Here is a 23,235-nt window from a genome sequence, read left to right as displayed (position 1 = left end):
GTGTACTAATTAGTTTGCACTTCTCTTTCATACGTAGCTTTCATAAATCTGGGCCGGATTTGCAGTTAAAACAAGCGACCTTCCCTGGGGGCAGTCACCTTTGCGCATCATAATTAAACTTCATACAAGAAAGACATAGTTATCTTGAAAGAAACATATGTTCTTCGCCCGCTGGGAGGTCCGTATAGGGAAAAAGTGTGCCAGAGGTCTTGAGTACGTTGAAAACTGGTGAAATTGTGGGGCTCACTGCCTGTTCCATTTCTCTCTTTCCTGCATAGCCTGCACTTCAAAGTTGTAGAGAATTGCACCGGTATCATAGAGGTCACGGGTTCGATCCCCGTTGAAGCCACCTGAATGTTTCAGGTGTCTGTAAGAGACAATTGCTTAAATTGTCCAGATAAGTGGGAGGATAATTTCTCTCTTTCATAATTCATCTTTTCCTTTAATTTGGATATTTTAAGCATGTAGTTTATTTTGTTAAATTCGGATGCATCATAATACAGCGAAATTAAGTTCTAGTTCAGTTTGTGACTTTGTTTGCTTCTAGATGGATTGTTAAGACTGGCTGGAGGAACTCGGAGAGGCGAAGGACGAGTGGAAATATATTACAAAGGCGCTTGGGGAACTGTTTGTCATGATAGTTGGGACATAAGAGACGCGCAAGTTGTTTGTCGTGAACTTGGATTTCCCTTCGCTATCTCTGCTCTAGCAAATGCTAGTTTTGGTCGTGGAAATGGTCCCATATGGCTGACGTATGTGCACTGCGCAGGTTCTGAGTCCTCTATCGGGAGTTGTACTCGGAACGTGGCTTCAGGTGGTCATGCCTGTGGTCACCATAAGGATGCGTCGGTCGTGTGTTCCGCATCATGTAAGTAAAAACCATCAGAGAATGAAGGTGTTTTGCTATATTCATTCGTAATGAATCAGACAAAAAAAAATAGTATACATTTCGGTAGTTTGGTGCAATTTGGCCTCGTTAGCACCCTCCCCCCCCCCCCCCCCCACATAAAATCCCGGTTACGGGCCTGTAATGTAAATGTAATTTCATCGGATTATTGAAGTAGTTTACATAAGAAATCTCTTCTACCTAAAAGACATGTGGCATACATATAAGCTAAAATTTCAAAGATGAAAAGTTTAAAAGTTACTTATACACTAACACTGAGTTGTTGTCGATGCAAACATGAAGCTTTTGATTTGCCTCTTGAGAGCATTCACTGAGGGTCCTTCTTTCAAATGATCTTGAAGTGTGTTCCAGATAGCCGCCCCTGTGAATGCAAAGCTGTTTCTAAACAGAGACGTATGAGCAACTGGAATCTCAACGTTTAATTTTGAGCTTTGGGTTAATATACGCGCGGTGAACACACCCATCATGTAATGAAGTGCCATGCCATTGACAGTTTTAAACATCATAACGGGTTTTTGCTGATTTAGCATTTCTGCTAGTGGCAAACAACCTAACGCTTCCAGAACTTGGGCAGGTGGCAGCTCCATTATAATGTAATCTCTGCTCGGGAAAGCGTATTCAATAAAGTTTTGCCAAGGCTATCCCAGACAAGTGAACGGTAATTGAAATAGGGCTCGATGATGATATGTAATCTGTGATTCTATGATAAAGAGATAAAGAAGATGCTATTTTCCTAAGGACACTGATGTTACACACAACCGTGACCTTGTAACACAAACAAGATAAGCAAAGACAAGGCTTCGATCGATTCACTAAACGAGAACTCACACGAATAACACGAGTCCGAAGTTTTTGAAAACTACGTATGTCCGACCAAACTCGGGCTCTAGGCCTCATATGAGTAAAACATGCTTCACGACGCGGTTCATTATTCACTAGAGAAGCCTCTGATTGACACGGCATTTCAGCTGTTTGAGGGGAAGTACTTAATGTACTACTCGATTCATGCCCCTGAGAGGGACGAGAAACCTCCGTGACTGTAGCAGCTGGATTTTCCAGCCATTCCAATTCGACATCTCCAGAGTCAGCTAAGGTTCCTCGAGTCGGTTGCCGCGCATCCCTCAAGTTTCCTGTTTGCAGTGTTTTTTCCGTATGGCCGGAGGGGGTTAACTGAGAGGGCTTCTCGTGGCTTTCAGGAGGCGAAAAGCATGGTTTCGGATAATTGAAGTGGACTACATTCCACTGACTACAGTTTCCCGACTTCCGCCTCTCCTCCTCAATGCGATAGGTAACATCAGACAGAGCTTTCAGCACTTTCCAAGGAATTTCTTCCGTCTTGTCCTGGTTCGATTTCTATACCACACCCGGTCTCCTACACGGAACCGCTGACCATGGCGCTTGGTGTGATAATAAGCTTTCTGGATATACTCTGCCCGCTTGAGGTTCTCTCTCACGATTTGCGATGTCTTATCCAATTGCTGCTTCTGCTCCACGACATAATCGGGGTATGTTTATGCCGACCCTTGGGAAGGTGTTGTCTCGAACCCCAAGAAGAGCCTCCAATGGCAAGATAGCTTCCCTGCCGAACTTTAACCGGTAAGGGGTAAATCCATTCGACTCATGCACACTAGTGTTGTAAGCAAGAACTGCTTTTTGCACAAAGTCCGCCCATTCCCGGCGATGGTCAGAAATCAGCTTACTAAGGATCTTCACCAGAGATTTGTTCAGTCTCTCCACCTGCCCACGGCGCCCTACGCCCTACGCCCTACGGCGTTGTCCTTGTCTTCGCTGCGTCAATTAAATCGCACAGTCCTTTGAACACAGCTCCTTCCACACTAGCTTCCTGATCAGAATGCAAACCCTCGAAACACCCGAAACGGCATATGTATTCATCCATCACCTTCTTCGCCAGTGTGACCGCTGAAGTGTTAGTCACTGGGAAGGCTTGAGCAAACTTAGTAAAATGATCGGAGACCACCAGCAACCATTCATGGCCAAAAGTAGATCTTGGTGTGGGACCTGCAATGTCTATTGCGACCCATTGTAGGGGATGCCCTGCCTTCATGTTTATGAGGGGTGCCTTTGGCAGCTTGGAAGGGTCGTTGACGTCAACACATGGAACACACCTTCTAACGTGCATTTCGACGTCTTCCTGCATGCCATGCCAATAAAATCTCCTCCGCACTTTCTCCAGAGTCTTCGAGACGCCAAGGCGGCCAGATTAAGGATCGTTGTGCAAGGTGCACAACACTAGTGACACGATGCTGTTGGGCAAGCCGCACTTTACGCCGCCCCCCCCCCCCCCCCCCCACCATCCTTCCACGTCGGCTTTAGCGGGTCTGACACCAGTTTCAAGCCACCTCACAACTTGCGAAAGAACAGGATCATTTTACCAAAGCACCCTCGTCCCAGGGAAAGCGGGACAGACCATCCGCATTGCCATGCAACTGACCCGGCCGATGCTCCATCTCAAAATCGAAGTCACTAAGCCTTTCAAGCCACCTAGCTACCTGGCCCCTGGGGGTTTTAAAGTTCCGTAGCCGCTGCAGAGCACTATGGTCAGTCCTGACCAGAAATAGTCGCCCGTAGAGGAATGTCTCAAAATGCTCCGTTCCCCACACGAGAGCCAGCAGTTCCTTCCGGGTGGTACTATAGTTCCTTTCAGCCTTGATAGTGCCCGCGCTTTGTATGCTATTACACTTTCCTTCCCACATTGAACTTAAGTCAACGCTGCCCCTAGCCCACTGTCACTGTCACATTCACCATAGGTAAGAAAACTGTGGTAACTCATCGATGCGAGAAATTTTGGTTTTTAATATAGCCAAGATGTCATCGACCGACCGTCCACCCCTCCATGTATGCCAATGTGACCAGTATCATGCTAGTTTACAACATACATCTTTGATACTGGACATCCATGTTAAGGTCAATTGACACCTGTCAAATCAAGGTATCTGCTGACCAGTGTCACATGACCATATTGCGGGCTCAAGTTCAGAGCTCATTGAGGTCAGCTATTTTTATAAGTTCACTGCTGACAAGGTACTGGTTTTCGATTGGATGGCAGGTTCAACACAGGTTGTCTCACCTAAACATAAACGAGGCTTCATTTATTCCCGCGCTTTCTGTGGCTTTACGCGGCTACACGGCCATATTACGTCTATTATAGCTCTTAACAGTCAAGGTTTTCGTGTTCAGGTGGAAAACGGTTTGGAAAATGTTTTCTTTCTGCATTTTTCGCTGGTTTCAATCCAGTTTGACATATCACGATAGCTGTGGTCCACACTGGTGGCTAACTATACGCAGTTATTCAAGTCAAGCATCGCAGGTTTATACCTAAAACTGAGTATTTATTTTTAATTTGTTTGGAGCTGCTTTTTTCTCTGTATTGCAATTTTGGCATATCTTTAGAAGCTCTGATAAGATTGCATGATGCCTGGAGGATTTATGACCGGAATAGAAACGAAACGAGAGAGAAAGAGAACGACAACGACAAACAGAATACCAGTACTAGCTCAAACTTTGTGGAAGACGTTACTGCACAAATTCTTTCCTTGGGCACTAAACCGTTTGTTAATTTTACGGATGCGTATTTTTAAAAAGGTGGTTTAATCCTTTTTTCCTTTGTTCAGGAATGAAACTCGAGTTTTTATTCTCAACTGGAATTGAATAACAATTATCTGTACTCTTTTGAACGTAAAAAAATGGTTAATTTGTTTGTTTTGCTCTAAAATACGAGCGAAAAAGTTTGCCCAATTGTTTTTCGATCTGCCTCGACATTGACAAGACAATTGTGCCTTTATATTATAAACACGTAATCGCAATGAGTTCTCGTAAAATTAGGGAGAAATATCACTAGCTTGTGTTTTCAGAAGTTTGTTTATATCACCTAAAGGTAAATTGTCGGAGCGGATCTTGTTTGAAGTTTCACTGTCCTTCTTAGTTGCATTGCCTTATTTTGCCGATTCTTGTTCCAAGCCAAGATGGCGTGTTTCAATGAAATACATCAAAATGTGAATGATCTCGTTTTCAGAGATAATGTGGAATAAAGAACATCAGTAAAACTCTTTTTTGACCTTAAACTGACAAATTTTTAGCGCGATTCCTATTCGCTGGCTATTGAAAGTTGACTCTCACATGGCTTTTTTCCTTTTCCATTCGCTCGTTGGGGGTGTGCTTGTTTTCTTTTAAAACTCATTCGATTCAAGAAAAATTAATTGGCAAACTGGTGAATTTCAAAGTAAATTTCACTCGAAAAACCGATATCGCACTCATAGCTTCATGATTCATGCAATGTCGGCTTTTCGCGTTAAATTTATCGCGTTAAATTTACATCGAAACGTCGATTTTATAGCGTTAACTTTTATAACCAAAGTTATTAAAACCAAACTTCTTGAAAATGATGAACACATTCACCGAGGAACTGCTTCTTCAATTAAGGATTCTTTGCTGCAAAACATCCTTTCGTTAGGCAGCAACGTCCGACCCGAAAGGAAAGGCAAGGAACTTTATTTAAGTGTCTAGTCGTTCTAGCGCTGGAGCGCTAATTGGGGACACTGTAAACTGAAATGAAAAATGAAAGTAAATCAAGTAAAAGTTCGTGTTTTTAGGAGAGGGGAAACCGGAGTGCCCGGAGGAAACCTCTCAGTGCAGAGTAGAGAACCAACAAACTCAACCCCATATGACGCCGAGTCCGGCAATCGAACCCGGGCTCTCACCACTGCGCCATCCCTGCACCCCAACGCTGATTCTTACCGGTTCAAACAAAAATGCCCGAGAAGTAATGAAGTTAGACTTTTTCAAGCTAACGTAAATCGTTTAGCTAAACCGTAGGAGGCCCAAGCTAAACTGCTAAAGCGTCACGTCAACGACAACTCTGTTCTAGACAATTTGATGACAGTCAATGTGATTTCCCGCCAGAAAAATGTGGCTTGCCAGATGCAACGCAGGCCATGCTATTTCCCGCCAAGGAAACCCGAACACCCCCGGGCCTAAAGGCCGTCTTTCCTCTCCACCTGCACCCCGACAGTCTGTACAGGCAGGCGTTCTTGCTTTCGCGGCTGACATTTTAAATTCCAAAAAAGTGTGAGATGAGTTAAATATGATAGCGCTAACTTCTGATAACGGATACTGCGCAGCCTAAAGTTTCAGGTTTAAGAATTGTTACTTAAAGAGGTAACAGAAATGTGATACCGTACTTTACACATCAGGCCCCAGTTGTTCAAACGATGGATAACGCTATCCACCGGATAAATCACTATCCAGTGGATAAACACTAGCAAAACCGATTGAGTTATCCAGTGGATAGTGATTTATCCGGTGGATAGCCTTTTCCACCTTTTGAACAACCGAGGCCAGCATTCTATTTATAAAGGATCTTAAGCAGAACTGTAAAGCAAACGATAACTGTAACGATAATTTTAAGAAAACTGTAAAGCGGATCCTGTTGTGCAGTAATTTGAATGTTATACATGGTGATTCAGTTATTGCCTATACTCACAAAATCACTAACGAGTTGTTTTCTTTTGATTTTTCAGCACCAGTAACAACTACAGCCTCAAGTAAGTACATACGGGAAAAGATGACTGATCTTTTGAAATATCAAATAACTTTTTTTTAAGTTCATAAGCGCGTGGCCACTAATTTCATATATCCAAAAAACGCAAATGGAATAATTGCTTTAGTAAATTTCATAAGTTCATAACGTTAGAATGTGTTTAAATTCCCCTCCAGTCACACATTTTCATTTTTTGTCACAATCATAGTCTATGACATGGTAATTGAGATTTAGCGAACCAATCAGAATGGCACAAACGCGATATTTAACTTCGATATATAACGCAATATTTAAATTCAAAGTTTTAAAGGGAGCCTCCATTCCGACTAACGGAACTAAAGAATTCTTGCAATCAAATTTGTTCGCCGATTTGCATCAAAAAAGTGTTTGTATCGAGAAAAGTGACTTTTAGAATCATTTACTTTCATTTTCAAATTTCCCAGGGGCCGCCATCTTGAGTAACTGTGACGTTGTACGGTTGCACGCATTGTTTTCACACAAAGAGGTTTTGTTTCGAAACAATAGGGCAACCACGCCACATCACAATTATTCAAGATGGCGGCGCCCGGAAAATTTGAAAACCAAAACAAGCTTTTTTTGACATTCATTTATTTCTTTACAAACCTAGCTGTCTGCGGTATGTTTTCAATGCGTTCCAATCGATTTAAGGTATAAATGTATTGACATATAATAACTTTCTAAACGATTACAATTGCGCGGAAAGCCAATGTCATACTCTTCAGCCGCACGGAGTTATGAATTGTAGTTGATAATACACATCGAAGTATAACCAGTCCGAATGGTATATATTCATACTTGATATTCTCTTAGCGTAGATAGCTTATTTCATCTTACACATCAGCAACAGATTTATTCTCTCGCGAATAGCTTTTTATTGGAGTGAAAGAGAGAAATGGTCCTCGCACTAAATTGGACAATTTACTGAGCAATTGTCTACTAATTCAGCTGGGATTCGAACCCATGTCCTCTACGATGCCGGTGCAATGCTCAAATAACTGAGCTATAAAGCCACACAGTTGGGAGCTGGTCAATTTGTTGGGCTCATGTTCCTGTGAAAGTATTTGATGAAAGAAATGTATTTACTTGAAGTGCGGGCCTTAGACGAAAGAGAGAATGATCCTCCTAGGTGGGACTTTCTATAGTTATATTCCCTTAAAGAAAAATAGAAAATCTAACCAACGCACAAATGAGTTGAGCGAAAGGGATTCCCTGTCGCATAATATCAATCAATCAATCAATTTTGCCCTTCACTCCTCCCGGAGTATAGGCCACCAATAATAACTCTCGAGTCTCTTCTGTCCTGAGCTATCCTTTCAAGTTGTTATCATGTGTGTCCAGTTCTTTCAATGTCCTTTTTAAGCTCCCGCCGCTAGGTGGTCCGTGATCTCCCTCTTTTTCTGTGACCTTGGGGGTTCCAGTTCAGGGCTTGACGGCCAATGCTACCAGGTGGTTTGCTTAGCGTATGGCCACGCCTTCTCCATCTCCGACTTCGTCGCATATCCTCTTCCACTGGCGTTGCTGCGTCCTTGCCCATAGGTTCTCATTGCTGATAGTCTCTGGCCAATGGATTTTTAGGATTCTACGTAAGCACTGATTAATAAAGGTCCGGATATTCTTCATCGATGCCTTAGTTGTCCGCTATGTTTCTGCTCCATACAACAATACCAACTTAAAGTGCCCCTAACCCCAAAATATTTTTTTCGCTAAAATGAATCTTTGCACCTGTTCGAAACGCATTGCGGCCACTTTTTCCTTTTTCTAACAAATCCTGCCATTTTATAGGCTTCGAAAGTTGCAAAAATCCAAGCATCTTTTGTTCACGACCGAGTCAGAAAGGGAGTGGGTCTATTCCTGATGTGACGTCAAAAACTGATTTACATTGCATTAACTCTTTGTAAAAATGCATGCAAAGTAAATTGTGACGTCAAATCAGGAATAGACCCACTCCCCTTCTGACTCGGTCGTGAACAAAAGATGCTTGGATTTTCGCAACTTTCGAAGCCTATAAAATGGCAGAAAAAGGAAAAAATGATCGCAATGCGTCTCGAACAGGTGTGAAGATTCATTTCAGCGAAAAAATTACTTTAAATAAATATTGCTAGTGCTAATCACCCTTACTTGCAGTCGAGGACTGAATTGCGAAGGGCGCGGCTCACGACATCGGGCTGAAAGCATACAAAGGCGCCTCTGGCTGCCGCTATACAGTCCATGTTTGATGTCGGAGCACAGCACCACAGCTAGATGTCAATTAGCTGTGAGTCGATTTTGATGAGGGAGGAAAACCGGAGTACCCGGAGAAAAACCCTCGAGTCAGGTTGAGATCGACTGAAACTCAGCCCACATGCTGGCCGAGGCCAGAATTGAACCCCGGCTCGCAGTGGTGGGAGGCCCGATAGATAACCACTAAGCCACCCTTGGGGTTAGGCGCACTTTAACGTTTGAGTTAAACAAACGTACCTTGGTGATTGTACCGATTTCTCTGGAGCTCCAGACCTTTTAGCATGTTAAACGTTGATCGTGCCTTGCCGATCCTAGTTTTCACATCTGCGTCTGTTCCCCCACTTTTGTCCGTTACACTACCCAAGTAGGTAAAAGACTCAACTTTCCCCAGTTCCTCCCCCTCAATTTTGACTAGCTCACCAGTGCCTGCATTGATCCTCAGGATCTTTGTCTCCTGTTTATTGAGTGTCAGTCCTACTTGCGCTGAGGTGCGCTGTAGGTCCGATGTTTTTTCCTGCATCTTCTGATGGTTGTGTGACAGAAGCGCTAGATCATCCGCAAAGTCCAGATCATCCAACTGCGACCACAAGGTCCACTGGATCCCGTTTCTTTTCCGGTTTGTGACAGCTCTCAGTCTATAGACAAAATAAGCAGAGAGGGTGACAGTAGGCATCCCTGTCTCATTCTGGTCTTAACCTCAACCTTCTCTGTCAATTTCCCCTCATGAACCACTCTACAAGACAAGCCCTCATAAGAGTTCCGGATCAGATTGACGAACTTCATAGGTGCACCATAATGTCGAAGCAGCTTCCATAATGTCTCCCTGTGTTGGCTATCGAAAGCTTTGTCGTAGTCCACAAAATTTACGTAAAGTGGGGAGTTCCATTTAATTGATTGTTCCAGTATTATTCGCAGTGTTGTGATCTGGTCGATACATGACCTGCCTGGCCTAAAGCCAGCTTGCTGGTCCCGGAGGCTCAGATCTACTGGTCCTTTCAACCTTTCCAAGATGACTCTATTCAGTACTTTCCCTGGCACTGACAAGAGTGTGATTCCTCTAGGAATCAGGCAAGGTCTCCTTTCTAAAGGATCTTGATCAGGAGTCCTTCCTTCCATTCTGAAGGGATCTCTTCGTCCTCCCAGATTTTCTCAAACAATCCATAGAGCATCTCAGCAACCATCTCTGGATCTACCTTGAATGCTTCCGCTGGAATCTCATTTGTGCCTGCTACCTTGCCATTCTTAGCTTCAGCTGTTTGATGCCCTTCCTGATTTCTTCCATGGTGGGCTTGCAAAATCAATTGGCAGGTCTTCCTCTGCGGCGTGGATGTCTGGTTTAAATGCTGGAGCTGGTCTGTTAAGAAGCTCCTCAAAGTGTTCCGCCCATCTACGCAGCTGCTTATCCGCATCCATCAAGACACGTTCGTTCATATATTTGACCGGACGTTCTATTCGTCCAAACTTTCCAGTGAGCTTCCTGGTGATGTCATAAAGCTGTTTCATGTTTCCGCTTGCTGCCGCCTCCTCTTCTGTCTGGGCCATTCTATCCACAAAAATTCCGCTTATCTGTTCTAATATTTCTCTTTACTTCTCTCTTCACTTCAGCATATTGATTCTGCGCTTCTTTCTTCGCTGCCCTTGTTCGGCACTTGTTAATCGCCCCTTTCTTAGCTTTCCTCTCCTGTCTCTCCCGGTATGTCTCTGCCGAAAGTAATTCCTTCTGTTCAGGTTTTCTTCGGCCCACCACTTCTTTGCAAGCATAGTTAACTGCTTCCTTTATATCCTTCCAGCGCGAATTAATGTCCAAATCCTCATCGCCCTCGTGCAACTCTTGTAGGATTTGGTATCTGTTGGACAGTGTCACTCTGAATCTCTGAGCTATGCTTACATCCCTCATTCCTTCTCAGCTAAAGCTTTAGTTTGGCAACTATGAGATGATGATCCGATGCAGCACCTGCTCCTCTCTTAACCCGGACGTCTTCTAGTGATCTTCCGAACTTCTTTGCAGCACAGACGTGGTCGATCTTATTCTCTGTTATAAGGTCCGGGAACACCCATGTTGCCTTGTGTATCCTCTTGTGCGGGAATACACTGCTTCCGATCACCATGTTGTTTAAGGCACATGCATCGCTCGCCATTTTCATTCATCTCACCGAGTCCCTGCATTCCCAACACTTCATCGTGCCCTGTGTTGTCCGATCCAATCTTGGCATTAAAGTTGCCCATCAGAATATTGATATCTTGATCTCTTAGTCCGCTGAGGATGCCGTGTAACTGATTGTAAAACCCATCCTTCACCTCATCACTCTTGTCATTCAGTTGGGGCATAACACTGCACTACATTAATCCTAATGTTCTTCCTCACTGTTCTAAAGGATGCTGTGATGAACCTTGGTTCTCTTGCTTCCCAACAGATCAGGGCTTTTTGTGCCTCTTTCTTCAGAAGAAATGCTAGACCCTCGGTGTTAAAAGAATCGCTCTCTTCATGTCCAGATTACAACACCATCTCTCCTGTTGTCAGTCGCAGTTGTCCTGACTGCTTCAATCTACAATCCTGGACAAAAGTGTTGGGAAGGTAGCGTCACTTTTGAGATAGCCCCCCTCCACCCCCCCCCCCCCCCTTTATCAATGTTGGATTTTGCACTAAACAAAATGGTGACTTTTCTTTGGGTTCAAATAAGCGCTTAGCGTTAGCATTGTAATCCTAACTTTCTTTGTCATAGGATTGCAGACTGTAAAGTTCGGTTTTAAGACTATTTACCACAGTACTCCATCGAACGAATATAAATGAGAACTTAATTACTCAATTAATCTTTAAGTTCCCTCAATAGAAGGGAGTACTGTTCGAAATGGAGGAATTTCTTTATTCCAAGGGACAAATTCATAGTCAGTTACTTCGCAGTATTAAATTCTATCCATAACTATTCAAGTAGTATCGAAATGTACCACACTGGCCTCCAAATCCCCAAATAGTTGTGGAGTACTGTGTAGAACATGATGTCATTTTTTGTGCCGCATAAGAAAATGCATTTATTTGATAAAACGGCAAATAACATAGTATAAAACAAATTATCAGTACCAAACACATGGTTTACATGTCTTGGTGAAGTTTGAATTAAGTTTTAAGAAAACTCTTGCTAATATTACCATTGTGGAAGTAACGCAAACAACAATACGTCGATCGTTAACACTGAGGTCAATTGTCTTCTAAATATTTTGTACATGAGACAGGAATTGTACCTCTAGATACCAAATGTACGCTGCAATACATTTTACTGGTGGACTTCATGAAACAGAATGGGAATTTTACTATGAAAGGACTTTCAATGCCCATTTTTGTACCTCTGCGTAAGATACTGTTGTAACGCAATATTGTGTCACGGAAAAAAAGCGCCTATGTGGATGTGGCATACCACATTCTGAAAATAGTGCCCAATAACAACAACAAAAAAGATAATCCATCGAACCGTAATTATGGGGAATATCAACTTCGTATCTTCCGTAAATGTTGTGTTTTACGACGAAATCTGCTTACAATTGTTTTCAGACAATCCTAGACGAAAGAGTTGGGAAGGTAGCGTCACTTTTGAGATAGCCCTCTTCCCCCCCTCCCCCCCGTATCAATGTTGGATTTTGCACTAAACAAAATGGGGACTTTTCTGACTTTTTTTCCAACACTGAAAATGGGGGAGGGGGGCTCCAAGAGCATGCTCTTTCCCAAATAGTTCCGCCAATATTTAGAATAATCGAATTAGGGTGTGCAGTGAAGTGGTGCGCGCAACCTTCCCAACAACTTTTGACCAGGATTGTAGTCTCACAAAGTCCCAGCACCACAAGGTTGTAATTATGCATTTCTCTAGCTACCTGGGCTGCTTTCAATGACTCTAACATTGTTCTGATGTTCCAAGTTCCAATGTTTAAGGTTTTTCTGGTCAACAGAAGGGTAGTCAGCGTTGCAGGTTCCTTTCGGCTTTCCCTGCGACTCGTCATGCACCTTCGCGAGGAAGACCTTCTTTCTCCCAGAACTTGTGGAGTTTGTTGATTTATCGTTGCTCTTTCTGCAGCAGTATAGTTTTTACGGGGTAGGGGTGCTAACCCTAAGCCCAACCTCCCTCCTTTCTCAGCCGGACTTAGGACTGTCCATGGCAGAGTTGTCACATAATATACTCCCACTTTTCAATGTTGAAGTTCCCGTTTGTAATTTTGTTTTGTTTTGTTTTGTTCTTTTTCTAAGGTGGACATTTGAGGCTGGCTAGAGGAACTCGGAGGGGCGAAGGTCGAGTAGAAGTACAATACAATGGGGCCTGGGGAACAGTTTGTGATGATCATTGGGACAAACAAGACGCCCAAGTTGTTTGTCGGGAACTTCGATTCCAAGATGCCGTCTCTGATCCAGTGGCGTCTCACTTTGGTAACGGAAGCGGCTCCATATGGCTCGACGACGTGAACTGCACTGGTTCTGAGGCTTCCATAGGAAGTTGCCGGCATCGGCCATGGGGTTCTCACAATTGTGGTCACCATAAGGATGTTTCCGTCCAGTGTTCAGTAACATGTAAGTACAAACCAACCCCTGACAGCGCTTTCATCTCTGTTGTTTTGATGTTTTTGTGACTTTGTCTGGGTTCGATGATTTATTTGTTTTCGTTGTCGCGGCTTTTACAACATGTGTGTTGCATTGTCTCAAAAAAGCTAAATTGGAAAAATGAAAAATAGCACCACTAATAAAGAAATATAATTAAAAATCTTGTGCTGCTGCCATGGGAAATGAAAGCGTCTTAACGGTTGGTATTTTTAACGAAAAGTAATGTCAGTGCAAGAACAAACGAGCTCTGGGCACGTAAAAAACTACACGATTCTCTTTTTTATGGGTTGCCTTAAAACCAAATGGATGATTATCAAAATAGATCAAACTTGAGACCTTCCGATATTTTAAGCTTCATATACGGACTTAGATTTAGTTCTATTGTCGTGATAATCACCATTATAATGTCATGCACGTCTCATCGAGAAAGGACTAAAGCGGCTTTGTTATTTCTTCGGTGGACTGCGGGTCAGTGTGCTCGCAACGATGATCAACAAAGGTTTACTATGCCAAATTGTGCTCAGCTACGGGATTATGTCGAGCACATGGTCCAGGTTTGATATTTGAGGATATTGGCAACAGTTCCACGTAAGCGTGTCGTTAAGAATCTGGTTCTGCCATGAGATTCCCAGAACCTATCGGAGCATACGCTTATAGACATCCAGTCCTCTTCATCCGGGTCTCGCATCCACTCAAAAGGATGGCAGCTTTACAGTAGTCACAAAGGTGTGTAGCATCCTCGATTACCACGACAAAAACAGTGGTATTTGATCTGTGAAGTGCTCCCCGGGCCTGAGACTCTCTTGCACGTTTTGTCTTCTATCCCGATAAGGTGATATATGAGCACAAATACTACAACAACCAAACTGATCATGCAATTACAGCTAGGGCAAGTTTAGAACAACGGCAGTAAAATGATCTACTAAATTTCTAAAGCTCGAAGATCCAAGAAAGAATGCCTATAGTCTGAAGAAACTAGTCAACACGCCCCAGTTATTGAAACGATGGATTACGCTATCCACCAGGCCTCGGTTGTTCAAAAGGTGGATGACGCTATCCACCAAGAAAAAACACCATCCAGCGGATGAACACTAGCAAAACCAATTGAAGTATCTAGTGGATAGCTCTATCCACCCGGGGCCTGATAAACCACTATCCAGTGGATAAGTCATAGCCGTGCGAAACCAAGTGCACTATCCAATGGGTAGTGATTTATCCGGTGGATAACGTTATCCACCTTTTGAACAACTGGAGCCAGGTTAGATTTATCGGTCCTTATTGTAACAAAGTAGGTTCCTTTCTGTATCATTTTTCCTTTTTTGTAACGATCCTTTTTGTAACGTGGTCCCTTTAGTAACGTGTTACGAAAAGGAATCCACGAGTTTTTGTGTTCCTTTTGGTAACTTTGAAAGGTCCTTTTAGTAACAGCGTGGTGCCTTTTGTAACCTTGCATATTCCTTTTTTGTAACATTGTACAACATGCTTTAAATGTCTTTTCTGTGACCTTTTTTGTACTACTTTTTTGGAACATTAATTTTAATCCATTGGAGTAGTTCCATTGACAATTTAACATACCCTCCACATTAACAAACACAAATCTTTTATCCCGGGTTGGGGGGGAAGGGGGGGGGGGGGGGTGCGAACTCCCATATAAAAAGGAGAGGGAATGCTCATTGGAAATTTTAACATTAAACCCCTAAAGGAGACCAATCTGGGCGTGGCCCAGGCTTTTTTTGACCCCTAAAAGAGACCATATTAAAACACAGAGAACTAAGAAATACAGTGCCTTTTAATGGCGGCAAAGAAGTTATCAGTTAATACTTTCACCTACGTGAAGAAATATAAAAGTGTAAATATCCGCTTTTATATTTCTTCCCGTGCAACCCTAAAGGAGACCTTCCAGCGACGTATCATTGCGTTCTGCCCAGAACACCCTAAATGAGACCAAAATTCAAAATTTACACCCCTAAGCGAGACAACTTATTTCGCTAGAAAAGCTTAATTGACATAAGGGATACTTTAAACTACAAAGGAAATCGACTTGAAACTGTCTTTTTGAGCCATCAAGACCCTGGCATGTGTTGTCTTAACTTTCTTTGAATTTTATAATGCTCGCAACAACGTTTTCGTTTCACTTTATGTATGAAAACGGGACTTTAAAATTACAGCGAATTTTACAGCAAACTGCATTACACCAGGACGACTAAATATCAATAAACTTCAAAGTGTTTCGTCATCAACAACTGTTAATTGATGATTTTACACTCGACTAGATAACGTGAACGTGAACTAGGAAGCCTTACTGTAAAATCGACAAAGAACTCTACATGAAATTGAAACATAGAATACCTTTTTTTCGTAATAACTGACCGGTCATATCCTTCAAGGAGAAAGAAAAGGTACCTATTTTAGTTTTAGCAACAGCAACTTAACGTGCGCCTAAATTCAAATATACTGTGTTGTTATAGCAGAACTAGCAGTCTCAGATTGTGACAAAGCAGGAGTAAGACCGTGCCCGACGCCAACTCGGTAGTGGATAAAATGACTTCTAGTTTTAATCAGTAACTTTTCACAAATTGATGGTCACAGTAAAGGAAAAAAATTCCACTTGAATTGAAATCGTAAATTTTCTGTAGGTGGAGAGACTTAACAACGCAGAATAGCTGAGTTTAACGGAAGGACTTAAAATTCTTGAAACTTTAACAGTAGAACGCAGTGTATTGAACACTACTTAAAGAATTGACTGGTCTTCCCCAAAATGTCCTGTCGGAATAACTGTTCAAACACTGTTCATTTATTTGAACGGCCAATTCTGTCTAATCTTGGCCTCTATGTGTGCGAATTTTTTCACATCATTTTAACGGGGTGAATCCTTGTAAAATAACTCTTGCCCTGTCATGGCCCTGGATAGCTTTAAGAACTTTCAGTGCGTTTTATAGCAGCATCTGACGCAATATGTTCTTTGAAAAGTTCAAACATGTGGCCAGTTTGTTCTTCGTTAATTTTTTTTTTACTTTTTAATACAGTAACAACATAATACAACAATTACGTACTTAAAAAAAAAAAGAAAAAAGTTACACAACAGTTACAATATTGCATCGCAGCGATTGATTGGGGGTGGGGGGGAGGGTAACTAATTGCTTGTCCATAGGGGGATCAGATCGGATTAGTAAAACATTCAGACAGTCACAGCGACTGAATTATTCAGTACGCCACTTTTCGAAAGCTTTCTGCCTTCCTGTTGGGACTGAAATTTGTTTTTCTAATTGAAAAAAAACCTTTAATCTGGTAAAAGTATTCTAATATCGAAGTTTTAGTATTGTTGTACTTACAGCTAAAATTATAGTATCTAGGTAGAAGTAGGCAGTGGTTAACCAAAATTTCTCCTTTTTCCTCATCAAGACCTAAACACACAGTTTTCCTTGGAAAGTGAGAGGTTTGGATCACGTTAACTGAAATCAGGAAATTTTGTATATGTTTTTCAAAAAAACATTTGTAATAGGACAATACCAGAACAAGTGAATTAGGGTTTCCTGAGAATTTTGACAGAAGCAGCAGAAATCTGTGTCAGAGAAATTAATTTTAAATAAAAAGTAATTGAGTTTCGCGCTTAACGTACATTTCCTAGGTAATATTTAACAATTAGACCCGTAGCCCGGCAGTTCTAATCATTGAGTTGTTCCATATGGATTCGGCACCAAACTCCGCTCGTGAAGCAAAAGATTCTTTAAAATTTAAATCTGACCACAGCTCAATAAGTTCTTGGAGGAAAGTGCTATTTATATCCAGGCTTTTAGCATCTTTTCTTGGCAACTTGCTAGTAAAAACTAATTTACCCCCAAACTTAAGTAATAAAATTCGAAAAAAGATTTCCACTTAGACTGGCTATCATCAGAAATATACTTAATTATTAAATTCTCAACCTCGGATAATGCATTTCGCGTGCTCTGATTGGTTCACTCAATCTAGGTTATCAGCTCATATACCTTAATTTGACCTTATATGGTAAATGAGTCCGTTAAGCGTTGCTAAACTTTTTTTTTTTTCGCCGGAAAACGAAATTTCTCTTTGAATAAAGCCAAAAAAGAAAAAAAAACTTTTTTGTGCAAAGTTTGGATCAATTTCGACCTTTAGAAGTACGCGAAAAGGCAAGAAATGTTTTTGTGATGAGCCTGCGTCTGTCAGACCAAAAGGTCTTACACAACATCGCATCTTCATCAAGTTTTCTCGATTTCGCTCGGATTTTCTTGCTTTTTTTGTTCGTATTTCGTACTTCCAAATTTTTGGAGTTTAAAGAAGCAGAATATCCAACGCGAACAAAGTTCATTTGCATGTCAATATATATTCCTTGAAGGCTTAAGTCTATGCAGGCATGTCGGGAGACCAAGGGGAATAAAAAAATTTGCGCTTGATAAACTTTGGGAACAAATTTTATTTGCATAATTAATGTTTATTTCTTGAAGGCTTGATAAATACAGTCACGTTCGCGAACTGCCTATTACGTAAAAAATCCTATTAACTAATAAAAGCGGCAAGAATGCTCAAAAGTTTGTTTACTACGGTTTTCATTCTCGCATCTTTCAATGCTTTCCGGCTTCGCGAATGTGTTTGAACTTTGTCAACAAGAAGGAGGCGTGACTGTGATTGGACGACTGAGTCAATGCAGTCATGCCAGTCGACCCAGGGGAATAAAGAAAATTTTCGGTGGACAAACTACGGTCCGCCACCCGGTTAGGGTCAGTTTGTTATCAACGGTCGAAGCCGTGAAAAGCACCGCCTTTGTACGCTTTTTTGTTGCAATATTCATCGCCTGACGTTGCTCGCAGGACTGTTATTGCGTTGAGAGTGGGTTGAAATGAAAGTTCAATCTTTGTCAATTGATTCTAATGTGAAATTGTGACCGCGGGAATATTTTATCCAGGAATATTTGACTCAAATTGGTGGCACCTGAGAATTTAGGGTTCGTTTTTTTGGGAAAATCCGAAAAAGGATTCTTGAATCCAAAAACGGATTTTGTTTTTTTTTTTGGCGAAATCCAAAAACGGATTATGTATCCAAAGTATCAACACTCGAGGAGGATACTTCGGATCAAATCTAAATCCGTATTTTTGAGATTCACCACCTCAGTGTTTTTGAAAAAAGTACTTTTGACAAGCGGTTTTCCATGAAAAAATGATACATCACAACAGCTACCGTACATGGCAGTTAAGCCCAAATGTTTTTGTTGCGCCATTTTACCGTGCGATCAAAGACACGAATGGGTCGAAAACAGTTAGGTTTCCTGCAAATTCACACCAGAAATTACATCAAAAGTGTTTTTGACAGCAATAATATTGTTAGCACCTTTCCTACAGCTAAAAAGGGCCGTTGGCAAAACCCGGATCGGATCGGATAATATCGGATCGGACTGGACCGAACCGGATCGGATCGGATCGGATCAGATTTACAAAACACGGACCGGATCAATAACAAAATCCCCGCCAAAAGTAAACGGTCACGAGACCGTGACGTGCTGAAGACAGGAAAAGTCGAATTTTGTGCCTTTCTCTCTTGTGTAGTCGTCTCGTCATTTATTGAGACCAAATGAGGACTAAATTAGATAAAATTGTTAATGGTATTGGTAATAGTTGACCTGAAAGAAGTAAAAAGAATTGTTTAACAGGCATTCAGGGAGCTCGACCATTTGCAGAACAGAGATTCCAGAGACAACTTTTAGTGGTGAGGAACAACTAAAAGCTGAGAATGCATGGATGAGCGTACCTTCAGGTGTGGGGGAACCTCGCCGAAGATCACAAGAGACTTTTGAAGAATTTCTGAGCTGATAAATGCAAGAGGAAACATGATATTGAGTGTGATCACCGTCACCGAGATTTATCTTGAAAGACAATTTGATGGCATAAGGAAAGGAAAGGAAAGGAAAGGAACTTTATTTAAGTGTCTAGTCGTTCTAGCGCAAAAAATTGAAATTAACAATTATCACAAATCAAGTCAAATGTTGGTTTTTGAGGAGAGGGGAAACCGGAGTACCTAACAAACTCAACCCACATATGACGCCGAGTTTGGGAATCGAACCCAGGCCACATTGGTGGGAGGCGAGTGCTCTCACCACTGAGCCATTCCTGCACCCCCATGGAAAGAATGGAAAGTACAAGTTAATTTATCAATACTAGTGTGTGTTAATAGATAAGGGTGTGAAACAGGGGTGCTGTATTGCACCAAGCTTATTTGCAGTGTACTTCGATGCTATGTTAGGCGAAGCCTTCCGTGGTTCCAATGTTCGTTTTAACATCAAATACCGCATTGATGTAGGTCTGTTCAGATTGTCAAGACTACAGGCTTTGACAAAAAGAAAATATACCAGATTCAGAGATCTCCTATTTGCAAACGACTGCGCCCTCTTTGCTCACACCGAGATCGAACTTCAGAATTTAATGACCTCGTTTGCGGAAGCTGCAGTAAACTTTGGCCTCACTGTAATCATTAAGAATACCGAAGTGCTATATCAGCCATCACCTACAAATATTGCTGTTCCAGCCCCTGAAATCTCGATTGATCACAGACAGTTGAAAAATTGCCAATCATTTACTTACCTTGGTAGTATCCTCTCCAACAACGGTCAGCGTGATCAGGAAATCGACAGTAGGATCAATAAAGCCAGCTCTTCATTTGGACGTCTCTACCACAGAATCTGGAGGAGTCACGACATTAAACTAAGCACCAAGATCGAAGTTTACAGAGCCATTGTGCTCACAACGCTACTCTATTCTGCAGAGTGCTGGACAGTGTACAGGAAACACATCAAACTTCTAGAAGCTTTCCAACAAAGATGCATACGTAAAATTGCAGGAATCAGCTACAAGGACAAAGTTTCAAACCAGGAAGTTCTGGAGAAAACCCTGTGTTCCTCCGTAGAATCACAGTTAATGAAAATTGGACTACGTTGGCTTGGCCACGTAGCTAGAATGGAAGACAACAGAATGCCGAACCAAATATTGTACGGAGAGCTTGAAGAAGGAAGAAGAGGAAGTGGCACACGGAAACTTCGGTATAAAGATCTGGTAAAAAAGGACATTAGTTTGGCAGGGATCCCTGTTGATGGTTGGGAACAGCTGGCAAGTCGGCGCGAGGAATGGAGGAGAAGGATCAATGAAGGTGTGGAAAGATTTGAGGACGAAAGAGCTAACAGAGTTAAGGAAGCCAGACTAAGACGTAAAAATCCGGAACTTGCGGCACCTTGTGAATTTTGTTGTGGAATCTGCCAGAGGCCTTGTGCCAGTGAAGCCGGTTTGGCAGCACATAATAGATGTCATCGCAATTGATCTTGAGACACCATTTTTACCACCCCAAACTCGGACGTCTCCGGAAACACGGAGTGTCATCCATTACTGGACAGTGTGCTTGCCGTTATGGCAACTGGGAATGTAACAGAACCAACATTCGTACATGTTACGTTATGTTAGGGCTGGGTTTGCTGTTCTCAGAGAGATTGAGACTTAAGTTAATCAAACCCGGTATAGGGAAGGATGCACCATGGAAGATGTAAAGACTGGAATTGAGAAAATTATGCAACATGCTTAAGGGATCACTAAAGTGGGGAAGAGAGGAAGCATTCTGGCCCAGCATAAAAAAAAGCCAAGATACAATTGATTGCGAAATTCGCTATTTAGCATGTGACAGTCTTTAAAGTCTGGTTGCCAGGCAAAGTAAAATACACGAGAAAAGCAAGTGAGGCAAAAGCGTCTATTTAAGACCTACCAAAACAACTTGAAGAAGAAATGATTAGAGAAGAGCGAATGACGCGCGAGACACGGAAAGCTGAAAAAAGCGTTACAGTAGTTTTGGAACGAGTTAAGGTAAAGTCTGCTACGAGCCTAGTGGCCCATCAGGCCGGTTACTGTAGCATAAAGCTACATCCTAGTGCATCGCAGTGCTACCCCCAGCGTTAAGTTTGCCTGTAACCATTTATACACCTGCGTGGAGAGAGGCACCGTGGAGTAAAGTGTCTTACCCAAGAACGCAACACAATGTCCCTGTTTGGAACAAACTAATTCGAGAGAATCATTCACTAAGGCAACAAACACGAACAATGGTTTACGAAGCAAAGATGAGTGGCAGAGGCTTAGATAGCACGTTTCACGGTCTACTTACCTTTGTGAAGTAATTTAAGTCAAATTATGTGGAGAATGGTTACTGATGGTTGCATTGCTTTAAAACTTGACCGTATATGAATGAGTCGATGGTATAGAAGACCTCGCAACACCGGTCGCCATAAATTCATCTATTTCATATCACGGCACGAGATCCTTTAAAACAATTTTAAAAAGACTAATTGTGTTATTGATACTAAACGGGGATTTATTAACTGAGATTCACTTCGGAAAGCGCAAATTCCGTTTAGTCAATCTTGAGCTTCTTGTGACACGTTCCTTTTTTGAGAAAACAGCAGTTGTGGTTAGTATTTGTTTTTAAAGCTGAATTTCCCACTGAAACTCGTGTGGTATGGTGCGCACCCTACCGAGAAATGCCGATACCGGGTAGAATTTGGTTTCGAAGTGTCATGTGACTATTTGTATATGAAAACGAGGTAAGCTGGGTCGACGTTGGGAAGACTAGGTTTGCTGGAAAACCAATGGACTGCAATTCCACAGCAGAACCAAAAATATGACAGTGACAATCTCAACTCTTTATCGACTGGCATCGAATGGAATTAATGATCCATGTTGAGTCGTTGAAATGGACCTAAAAATTTGTAAAAAATGGACAACAACTTTGAGTTTGCAAGACATGTTTCGATCGATCATCGATCATCTTGCAAATTAAAAGTTGCTGTCCATTTTTTAACGAATACCAGTTTGTCTGCTTTCATCTAGACCTCCTAAAAATTTATAAATTACACCATATTCATCTACTTGACATCAATTAACCCCATTAAAAACGTTGGAAACATCTCAAACGTGTTCTCATCTTATGTGTGTTATGTCACGTGGGTATTTTTCTTTAGTTAGAAAACATTTCCGTATCATTGACTACTGGAACTGAGTTGAAAAACGTGTGTTGTATTTACACACCTTACATGTATGTGTTTCTTGAGCTGTACTTGAAAATGAAACACGCCCAAGGCGTGTTGCGGTGACACACATTGACGTATTTGGGAAACGGCAGCTGAACGAAATGCTAAACTTGTGATTCATATCCTCTTTCGTAATTACTGAATTAATTAATTCATTCATTAACTGATTAAGCACGTCAGTGTGTCAGTCAATCAGTAAGTACGAAATTGGCTCAGTAACTAAAAGTGAATTGTTTATAGAGAAGTCTTGTTTTACTCACAGAATAGACTTTTTACCGATACGGCGGCCATTTTGATTTCTATTGTTTCGAATAGCCATTATGGGATGCCCAGGGGGCAAATACATATTAATTTGCCCCCTGGGCATCCCATGATGTCTTTCGAAACAATAGAAATCAAAATGGCCGCCGTATCGGTAAAAAGGTCTACTGCTAACGAGATTTTTTTTCTGACTTTGCAGCTACAATAACGACTACATCCTCAGGTAAGCAAATCATTATCGAAAAAGATGACGGACCTTCGAATTTGCTATTGTTTGCGTATGTTACATTATTTTATCGTAAGCAGCAGTTCTACTACTAATCGATTCTTGAAGTAAACACGCTAAGGCCGCGGCTACACGAGCGATTTTTTGCTCGCGCTGGTGATGCGATTTTTTCAAACTTTGTCGCGTCGCCAGCGCGATATGAAAATCGCACGTGTAGCCAACCTTGAACTGGCGACGCGACAGGTGAAAAAATCGCAAGAAAAAAGGTCGCCAGAGTTGAAACTTTCGCGACAAAATCGCAGAGACAGTTGCTGGTGTAGCCACCCTACAACTTTTTGCCCGCGCTTGCGACGCGACTAAAGAGTATTTAGCCAATGAAATTGAAGTAGGA

The 23,235-nt window shown here is 41.9% G+C and overlaps 1 protein-coding gene across 1 annotated transcript in view; it reads left to right on the top strand.

Annotated features, from left to right (window-relative positions):
- The window catches only part of LOC138036377 (deleted in malignant brain tumors 1 protein-like), a 57,300-nt gene that overhangs the window by 5,009 nt on the left and 29,056 nt on the right, over positions 1-23,235 (top strand). The window contains exons 4-7 of the mRNA XM_068882686.1: positions 548-868; positions 6,445-6,468; positions 12,940-13,257; positions 22,818-22,841. Coding sequence (XP_068738787.1) covers positions 548-868; positions 6,445-6,468; positions 12,940-13,257; positions 22,818-22,841 — 687 coding nt within the window. The remainder of the gene's footprint in view (positions 1-547; positions 869-6,444; positions 6,469-12,939; positions 13,258-22,817; positions 22,842-23,235) is intronic.

Source organism: Montipora capricornis, unplaced genomic scaffold (assembly GCF_036669925.1).
Source record: "Montipora capricornis isolate CH-2021 unplaced genomic scaffold, ASM3666992v2 scaffold_480, whole genome shotgun sequence".
Classification (NCBI taxonomy): domain Eukaryota; kingdom Metazoa; phylum Cnidaria; class Anthozoa; order Scleractinia; family Acroporidae; genus Montipora; species Montipora capricornis.
This window is presented reverse-complemented; position numbering and strand designations above follow the sequence as displayed.